The sequence below is a fragment of the Antechinus flavipes genome, chromosome 1, assembly GCF_016432865.1.
Source record: "Antechinus flavipes isolate AdamAnt ecotype Samford, QLD, Australia chromosome 1, AdamAnt_v2, whole genome shotgun sequence".
NCBI classification, from domain to species: Eukaryota; Metazoa; Chordata; class Mammalia; order Dasyuromorphia; family Dasyuridae; genus Antechinus; species Antechinus flavipes.
This window is the reverse complement of record NC_067398.1, coordinates 677,553,130-677,563,165: the sequence shown is the minus strand read 5'-3', so window position 1 is coordinate 677,563,165 and position 10,036 is coordinate 677,553,130. Positions and strand designations below refer to the sequence as shown.

The window sequence follows — 10,036 nt, the reverse complement described above, 5'->3', positions numbered from 1 at the left end:
CGAAGAGACGTGGGGTGGGGCGAGTGACCAGGGAAGGGTGAAAGGTCTTGAGCCGCCCCTCCCCCCTCCGTGGGGGAGGCTCCTTAAATAGCAAAGAGGTGAAGGCATGGGTGACACCCTGGCAGGAGCTTTGGTGACACCCATGAGTGGCCCAACCGGCAGAGTGGGATGGCAGGAGAGCGTCTCAGCGGCTCCCCGAACCTCAGGAAGGCTCCTCTGCTCGGGGGCCCAAGGCTCAGACCCGCAGACGGACTCGGGACGAGAGCAAAGCCCAGGACCAAAAGCCCGCAGGCTTGTGGGCTGCTCCCCACCCTGCCCTGGCGCACTCTGGCGCCTCTCTGGGTCTGTTTCCCTATCTGTAAAGCTGGCTGAGCAGCCTCCGGACTTTCCACGTTCTCCAGGGGCAGGAAAGAAGGGGGAGGGGCATTGACCTAAGTCTACCTGGGACAGACCTCAGGCTACGGCGTAAATTATCTGGATTTCGGAGTCCGGGCCCGAGTGGGAGCCAACTCTCCTACTGTTCCCTCGGGGAGCTCCCCGTCCCCCTTCCTACCAGGGGTTAGCGTGATGGAATCCCTCTTTTCCTCGGGGATACGGCGGCTCGCTCACTCACTAATCCTGCCTAGTAAGCCCCTACTGTGCACCAGGAACTGTGCTCAAGTCTCCCATCAGTTTAAGGAAATTTCAGTCTAAGAAACGCGAACGTCAGCTAGGTGAAAAACAAGATTCGCGTGGGGGGGAGGGGTTAGGACCCTCTTCGCTCGCATTTATGTAAACTTCAAGCCCTTTATTCTGCGGTCTGCAGAACAACTCTGGGAGACCTGAGGAGCGTATCTGACCACTGGGGAGACTGGAACACACCGGGAAGCAGAGCTAGCACAAAAGCCACACGTCCGAAAGCCGGCCTTCCCTAAAAAGACTTCTTCCTCATTCCGTCGTTCTCCTAGAGCGCGACGGGTAAGTGGCAAAGCCAATCAGAAGTCGCATTGTCGGCAAACTCCGCCTCATCCCGCCCTCCGCATGGCTCCATGGGATTTGAAGTATGAGCGATCCACCCTGGCGCGCCCAGGCGCACTTCTCCGAGGGAGCCGAGACCACGACTCCCAGCAGTCAGCGCGGAGGGCGGCGCCTGCGCGTTAGAGGACAGTCCGGTCCGGGGCTCGCTGAAGGGAGGGCGGTCTGGGTGAGCCTCGTGCTGCACCGGGGCCCCCAGGGCCGCCGGTATGTCGGTGCTTCGGCTGAGGGCTTCGCTGCTGAGCCGGGGGGCGTCGGGGCTCGGCCGAGCCCTGCGGCCCGAGGGCTGCTCCTGCCCTGGTCCGGAGAAAGGTAAATGGGAGCCCCTCAAATTCCTGTCCGGACTTTAGGTTCGTGACATTTGACCCTTAGGCAGTCTTTCTGTTCCTTTCACCCAACACCCGTTTGATTTCTTACTTATCCCCGACCGTGCGGGTCAGGGGTCTAGTAATCCCACTTTTTCATCCCTAAAGTTCAAGAACTAACCTTTCATGCCAACTGTAAGTTCAAGGAACCTCGATTTTAGACTCAACTAAAGTGACCCGACCTATGAACCCACACTCACTGACTTTTTTACCCTTTGACCTCTAACTTTCTTTCTCTTCATGTTCGAATGCTCCCCACCTTGTTTCTTCAATATCCCCCAGCCTCTGGAAAGTCCATGACCTTTGACCTTCTTGGCCATGAGGATGGAGTTGACAGGAAGACCCCAGTTCAAATCTTGAGTCATGTCTTAGTTCATTAATAGTTACTCTCCTGCCTCAGTTTCCCCAGCTGCAAAATCGAAATGATGGTAACAGTAGCCGCTACCTCTCAGAGTGGCTGCAGGGATCAGATGAGATCCTGTTTGCAAAGCCCTTAGCTCCGGGCACGTCCCAGTCCTGGAGAAGCTGGCACATAGTAGGTGCTTAATAAGGAAAGGAGACCAGCATCCAAAAAGCTTCCTTGCAAACAACATCTCCTCCAGTCCCCATGAGCCCCCTGGGAGGGGAGCCTCTGAGAACGCCCCAGCTGAGGGAAGGGTTTCCTAAGCTTCCACCTTGGGGACTGCTGCTCCAGGGTCACACAGGCAGAGTCAGGAAGTGGATGCAGCTTTGCCCTTGCCCACTGATGCCCCCGGCCCTGGCATCCTGACCCTGGAGGGAAGGGGAGGGAACAAGCATTTATGCAGTGCCTGTTATGTGCCAAGCAAGTAATACACATGAAGGCGCCTGGAGGCCGAGGGGGACTGGGTCCTGGGAACCATTCCCGCCATCTTCGAGGCTCCAGAGCTAATCGTCTCTTTTCCTACAGGGGTCTCGTGGACATGGGGCAGAAGATACTCCGTCAATGCTCCAGAACGGGACAGGAGGAGGGACGCGGGGCAGGTGGAACTGCTGGAAGGTAAGTGTGGCCCCATGGGGAGAGGCTTGTGAAGAAACATGTCCCCCTTCGTTGAGGGCTGGTCTCAGAGCGCAGGTGTGGGAGCCTTAAAGCCTCCCCTCAATCTTGGGACGGGGTACAGTCTGGCCTCTGCCTGTTTCCAAGCTGACTCCCCATTATTCCCCTCACACATGCTGGATGTCTGCCAGAGTGGTGCTTGCTGACCCCGAGGCAGCGTTTTCTTTCCTGATCTGTGAGTTTTCCCCATGTTTGAAGACTGGCCCTCCTGACTCCTACTCGGAGAATGTTTGCTTCCTTCATGGCAAGAAGGGGCTCCACTTCCTCCAGAAACCTTTTTTCCGTTCCCCTGACTGGGCCGGCACCACCCAACCTCCTCCCCTGAGAACGTAATGATAGCTGGCATTTATGGTGCTTTAAGGTTTTACAAACATCTTATTTGTCCCTCAGCCCTGAGAGGCAGGCGCTATCATCCCCTTTCTTACAAATGACGAGACTGAGGCAAACACGTAACCCAGACTCACCCAACTAGTAGTGTTTGGGGCTGAGTTTGAACTCCAGTCTTCCCGACTCTCTCCTTGCTGTGTTAATTAATGGTCAGATCTCCCAAAGGAAAGGGAAGCTTTTTGAGAGTCATGTCTCAGTTCTCTATTTGTATCCTAGCAAATAATAGACACTTAATAACCATCAGTTTCATTTGTTCTTTCACTTCAGATACTTAAGTGCTTCTGAGTATAGAAAGGTGATGTACAAAGCTTCTCCAGCAGATTTTGGCTTCATTAAGGGAATTAACCCCACCCTCCCCAGCCCCCTGCAAAGAACCACAGAAAAAAGTGAAACAAGAAGGAGGGGAGAGTTCAAGAAGCATGAATATAGGGAGGTCATTGCAGAGGCTTGTGGGGAAGCTGCCTCCTAGCCCAGGCGAAGATTATAGGTTCCTGGCCCCAGGACTGGGAACCATCTAGTGCATCCTGAGCAGATGCTACGTTATAGCTCCAGGCCTCCTTCTTGGACAAAGCTGGGAGAGAGTAGGATTAGTTCTGGGTGGCCTTTTTGCCTCTAGAGATAAGTACAAAACAGATTTCTTTCGTAATGATGGGTCTGGAAAGCGTTCCCATCACTTAGGAAGGGTGTCAATTGACTGTGCCATTCATCTTTTGAAGTCTGTTCATTAGTTGGAGTTTCAAGTTTTTAAGTTGCCTTGGTCATTGCGTATATATTTTTACTGGTTCAGCTTGCTTTACTCTGCATCTGTTCCTGTAAGCGTTTCCAAGTTTTTCTGAATTCTTTGTTTATTTCTTTCAGCACAATAATATTCAAATACCCCAACTTGTCAGCCATTTCTCAGTCTCTGGTTGTTTCCTTCTGGTTTCTTACTTCCAAAAACTGCTGCTATGAATATTTTTATGCATATAGGTCATTTACTTCTCTTTGATCTACTTAGAGTCTATGCCTTTTACTAATATGACTAGTTCAAAGGATATATTTGGGCTAATGACTTTTTTAGTGCCAAAATGTTTTCTAGAACAGTCATATCAATTTAAAACCAATTCATGATTCCACTAGTGATATATTATTGACCTAGATGGCTCTGGAAGAGAAAGTAAAGCTGATGACTTTGCACAGCTCTCCCTCACCTGATCCAATTCATTTGCATGTCATAGCTTCTCATCTATCATATCATGATCTTCTTTGAGAATGAACAATAGTTATTGAGTCTCTCTTTCCCCCTCAACATTTACTGTTTTAGGCTTTTGTTAATTTGACAAATATGAAGTGAAACGTTCAATATTCAGTAAACATTAATTGAGCAACTATGTGCAAGACCCTGTACTATACATACATTTCATAAAAACATCACAATTTAATTTTGCATTTTCTTTTTTATTAATAACTTGGAGCATTTTTTCATATGGTTTATTGACAACTTTTAATATTCCTCTTGAAAACTGCTTATTTGTGTCCTTTAACCTTCCTCCTCAGAACAAGATCATGACATCAGGTAAGTGATTTTATTACATGCAAGTGAATTGGATTGAAATGAGGGAGGCCTGGGCAAAATCACCAGCTTCACTTTCTCCTCCAGAGCCATCAGGGTCCAGTTTCAAGGTATAGATCAGGATGACTAGCGATGCTCTGGATGCCGTGGGAAACCTTGACTTTTTAAAGCTAAGGTCTTTAAAAGGTTTAAAGAAAAATCCCTCTGAGAGGGGAAGACCTTTAGGGTTTCTAACCAGAAGAAACAATTGCTATTTATGTTCACTCTGAAACAATTAGGATCCAAACGTAGACCAAGCAGGGCTTGTTCTGGAATCTTCTGTTGGCCAATCTGTGAGAGTCTTGAGTGATTTGGGTTTAAGACATGATGCACAGGAAAGAAATAATAGGCTAAGAATCCCAAGATTATCAATTGTTTCTGTTCTGACCAGAAAGTGGGAGGGTCTTACCCTCCTCCTAGATTGATTGTTTTTTTTAACTAGGTAAAATAGGCCATTCTTTGTCTCATTTTTTTCTTATCTATTCTTAATCACTGAATGGGTAGTCTCCTCAGTCAAGTTGAGACCTGTTAGAAAGGCTTAAAAAAGGCCCAGGTTTCCCACTGTATCCAGAGCCATCCCCAATCCTTATGTAGCCACTGGCTCTGCAGGAGAAAGTGTGACTGGTGACTTTGCACAGCCCACCTTCACTAAAATCCAATTCACTTGCATCACTTCTTTAATGCCATGGTCCATGGGAAGGCCCAAAACTCCTGGGAATGGCTTTTGTTCTTATATTATTTGTATCGGTTCCAAGGGCATTTTGAATGTCAGATCTTTAACACACAGTCAGTCCTCAGTTTTTGTGGGAGTAATGTTCCTAGAAAACAGCATAAACATAAAAAATGTAGATATTGATACTTCACACTGTGGAAAATAGGAAGTTAGATTCTCATGACGACCAAAAACTGTAGTCTTTCACTAGAGATTGCTGAAAATACACCTTTCTGCATATAGTTCCTGATTATATGCATTTTCCTAAGACAGTAACCATGAAATAACACATAAAATACAGAGGAAAGGCAACACCAAACTGATTAGAAAGGGGCAGGAGCAGCAAAATGCCAGAACCTTGAGGTGTTAAAAAAAAAAAAAAAAAAAAAAGGCAAGGGACAAGGGACAACCTGCCATCTCTATTCTCCCTTTTGGTTCTGTAGTTGACCTGTTCCAGAATGAAAAGCATATTTTAAGGCAAAAAGCTGGCACTTTTGGTGAGAAGCTGCTTCGGGCTTCTCATTTTTTTGTCTGCTGCACATAGCCATGAATGTGCAGACTTGCCAATGTAAAAGTGAAAATGAGGTTACTAATAAAATTATATGACTGCTTGAAGTCGAGAAAGTTAAACGTGTGAATGTTGAGGTTCAACTGCAATATGTTTACTGCAAAGATTTTTATTTCCCATTGAATTACTTCCCTTCTAATTCTAGCTTCATTGATTTTATTTTTATTAAAACTTTTCAGTTTTGTTGAAAGCAATCAAAACTATCTTGTATCTTTTAGGAACGCCTCTATCCTTTGTTAGGAATTCTCCGGGGTATAGTTATATAAAGGTACCTCTTTCTATTTTCTGTGCAGTTGTCTGTATTTTAAATATATATATATATATATATATGGAGCTTATTGGGGTATGTGGTATAAAATGTTATTCTAAGGGGCAGCTAGGTGGCGCAGTGGATAGAGCACCAGCCCTGAAGTCAGGAGGATCTGAGTTCAAATGTGTCCTCAGACACTTAATACTTCCTAGCTGTGTGATCCTGGGCAAGTCACTTAATTCCAATTGCCTCAACAAACAAAAGGAAAGAAAGAAAAAGAAAATTATACTCTTAAATATAAAATTTTGCCTATCTGCTTTCCAGTTTCTAGAATTTTTTGTTAAAATGTCTTTATCCTAATAGTTGGGATCCTTGGGTTAATCAAACACTAGTTCATTATTCTTCATTGTAAATGCTGTACATGGCATTGAAAGGGATTAGAAAATTGTGGAATTTTCTCAGGAGATTTCATTTTGGAGAGATTTCACATGTATGACATACATTAAGGTTACTAAAGAAAAAAAAAAGTACCCCACTGGCCATGCATAATTAATGGCAAATGAAGGTGACTTTTCTGCTCCTGGGCTCTTTCCACTTCATGCATCTTCTGTAATGCTGCCAAATTGATATTCCTAATGCTTAGGTCTGACCCTGCCATTCCAGTGACTCCCAGTCACTACCTTTAGACTAGCCTTTGGGCTGGCACTGGCCAGGCCTTCCTTCACACAGCCTGGTGTTCTGAACTGATCCAGGCCATTCCCTCTTGGTGTCTCAGGAGCTGTGTCCCATGCTCTCGGGGCACTCACTCCTTAATCAGATTTTATGTTCCCTGGCTCCTTCAAGGCTCAGCTTCTTGATTCCCCCCTCAGTTACTAGTGTTTCTCTTGTTCTTTCCTACTTTCTTGAAAATTGTTTTGAGTTTACTTTATAAATGACATGTGTTTCTATTTTTTTTCCCACGAATGTTAATTCCTAATAAGCAGGGATGATTTCCTTTTTTCTTTGAATCACAGAGCCTTGCACATAAGCACTTATTTAACACTTGCCAAATACATGAAAGAAGAAAGGAAGGAATAAGCTGGAGGTGGTCAGGGATGCCTCCTGCCTTCTTTCCAGAGCTTTTTCTTACTGCTCAGAGCAATCTCTCCCTTATTCTGATCTCTGTAGCCCCTGTTATCCTTACCACGCAATCTCATGCTTGCTTCTTCCTCTCTGCTCAGAGACAGAATGTGGGGCCTTACTCTGGCCCTCAGGAACAGGGAATCCCTCAACTTCTTTATCTGTAAAGTGGAGATCATTCCCTGTACTCTCTCCATCTCAATGCTTCTATAAGACAAGTACTTTACAAAATGTTAACTGCTATGTAAAGAGGATAAAAATGTTTCTTGCCCATTTTAACTTTAATAAAGAGCTTGACTAATTGGTCTTTAGGGTGCAAAGCCTCCCCTCTTTCTCCCAGGCAAGCCAGAAGAGCCTTGCAAGTTGAAAAGGTTTCTCTCAGGGCTTAGGACCCAAAGTGATGAACTGTGTGTCTGTTGTTTAAGGACCCGCCCAGCTAAGTTTGGAGAGGTGTTGGCCAGAACCAAAGGACATTCTCAGAGACCTTATCCAAGTGGCTGTAGAAATCAGTGGAGGGAAGAGGACTTCTAACAAGAAAATGATGGCTCCTTGGAGTATTATTGAACTATCTTCTCTCCATTGTGCAGTAGTTAAACAAGCTTATATTGATTGATTGCTTTCTGTGTGCCAGGCCTTGACCTAAGCCCTGTCTTCAAGGAGTTGGCATTTTCTTGGGACATATAACATCAAGAGAAGAGGAAACACAGTTAATTTGAGAGGGAGAGAGGGAACTCTGGAGCTGAGCCTTGAAGGAAGCTGGGAATTCTAAGAGGTGGGATTGAGGAGATGGGACATGCAAAGAGATGGAAGGGCGAGAGGAGACGTTGAATTGAAGGAACAATAAGTGGGACAGTTTGGCTTCTGCATGGAGTGTGTGAAGGGGAAAATGTGAGCTATCTGGAAAGAAAGGCAGGATGGGTCCAGATTGTCAGGGGCCCTTGATGCCAAAGCAAGAATCCACATACTTTTCTCAGTGGCAGTAGGAGCTGATGGAGAGTTTGTAAGAGGGGAGTGACGTGCTTAGTCAGCGATTTTGGAAACCTGTTGTGGCCCAAGATAGAAGATGGTTTGGAAACAGGAGGCCCAGTTAGGGGGTCATTGTCAGAGAAGAGGTGATGGGTCTAGAGTAGTGAGTGATGCTGTGAGTGAAAAGTTTGGGGTTGACAGGCCAGATCCCATGGAAATCAACCTAACAAGACCCTGATTGGAGGGGAAGGATGGAGGATGACTCTTTACAAACCTGAGTCACTGGAAGGAGGGTGAAAAAGAACTGGGGGAAGAGTATGAGTTCTGTTTTGGACATGTTGAAAGATGTAGAGATTTAGGTTCTCAGTGGCCGTTAGCAATATAAGATTAGAAGTCAAGAGGGAGGCTAAGACTGGATAAATAGGTCTGGTGATCATCTATATAAATAGATCACTGGATTCATGGGAGCTGCTGGAATCCCAGAGAGAGAACAAGGCCTAGGACAGAGCTCTGGGCGATATTTATGGTTATAGGGCAGGAAATGGGTGACAGTTTAGCAAAGAAAATGGAGAAGAAATGCTCAGACTGGCAGGAGGAGAACCAGAAGGTAGCAGTGTCATTATAGAAGTTAAGGGAGAAGGGAGAATATGAGCAGGATCCCAAGCTGCAGAGGCCAGGGAGGTGAAGGACAGACTATAATTAGATCAGATGTGCCTTTGAGCATGGGGACTGTGACTTTTCCTCTTTTGTATTCCCCTTGAAGTGTCTTGTACAGTGCTAGGCAAGGGGACAGTCACTAGCTGGTTCGTGAAGGGAGTTGGATGACTAGAATGCAAGGAGGTCAAAGACTTTGAACCTCTTTCGTATTGCCTCCAGGACTGGATTGGATTTAGTTCAGTTTGGGGCAGGAACAGAGGGCTGGTCTGGAGCCCTGGCAGATTCAGCCCAGCTGAGGTGCCTCAGGCTGTCAGATCAGGGCCATCTAGAATAGAATTGAACCTGGACAAAGGTTTCAGCCCGAGGTCTGGGGAACAGCTTAAAAGACATGTCTTGTGGGTGAAGGATTGGCTGTGGGCAAGGCCCCCAGCTTCAGATGCACCCTTGTGACTGCTCTTTCTCTTCTCTCTCTGATTAGTGCTAGAGGCCCGAGTAAGACAACTCCAGACTGAGTATGTATCCGAAGTCACAGTGAATCGAGTGGAAGTGGCCCCAGTGAGGACGGGCAACCAGAAGGACTTGCAGGCCCTTGGATTGGTGGAGGACAGAGCCAAGGGAGACACTGGCAGTGCAGCCCAACCGGTGGGTAAGACCCCCAGCCGGTGGGTGGAGAAGCTCTCTCAAGAAAAGAGTGATTTGCACAAGAGACAGCAGGACCTGGAAGTCAGGCTCAAGAACCAGACCTTTTGTGAATCCATGATAAAGAAGAGAGAGAAAGCGATTCTTGCCAGAAAATCAAAAGTAAAATTTATCAAACAGATACTCAGTATTGAGAAAGAGAAAGCCACAAAAGGGAGGCCACAAAACAATGAAAGCCAGGAGTCTTTTATAATGGCCGAGGAAATTCTGACTCAAAGTAAAACTGATTTTGATGACTTGCCCTCCTTTGTGCCTGATATATCTAAACATTCCAGAAAGCAGGTTTTCCTTCTGGCTTGTCTGGAGTGCTTGCTCTCCCTGAATCGTCTGACGGAGGCCAATCAACTGTTTTTTTCCTACTCTAATCACAAAAGAGGACAAGGAAAGCTGCTGACTCTGCCCATGTACAATTGCCTCTTGAAAGCTTGGGCCAAGCAGGTAAGACTGTATCTGCTAGGGCTGTTTTTTGAGAGTCCGGCATTAGGGGAGGGGATTCTTGGTTAGGGAGGGAGGAGGAAGACAGTACAGGGTTCACTTGGTTGAGGCCCACGGAGGCCTCCAAGTGAGGAGTTGTGGGAAAGGGCCTGGGCAAAGCTCCTAGGAGCAGGAGTTCAGCACTTTTCTCTATTTCCC

General features: G+C 46.4%; 1 protein-coding gene across 1 annotated transcript in view; it reads left to right on the top strand.

Annotated features, from left to right (window-relative positions):
- The first annotated feature begins 1,162 nt into the window (after positions 1-1,162).
- The window catches only part of POLRMT (RNA polymerase mitochondrial), a 40,452-nt gene continuing 31,578 nt past the window's right edge, over positions 1,163-10,036 (top strand). Inside the window, exons 1-3 of the mRNA XM_051972435.1 lie at positions 1,163-1,326; positions 2,308-2,397; positions 9,183-9,841. Coding sequence (XP_051828395.1) covers positions 1,224-1,326; positions 2,308-2,397; positions 9,183-9,841 — 852 coding nt within the window. The 5' untranslated portion in view covers positions 1,163-1,223. The remainder of the gene's footprint in view (positions 1,327-2,307; positions 2,398-9,182; positions 9,842-10,036) is intronic.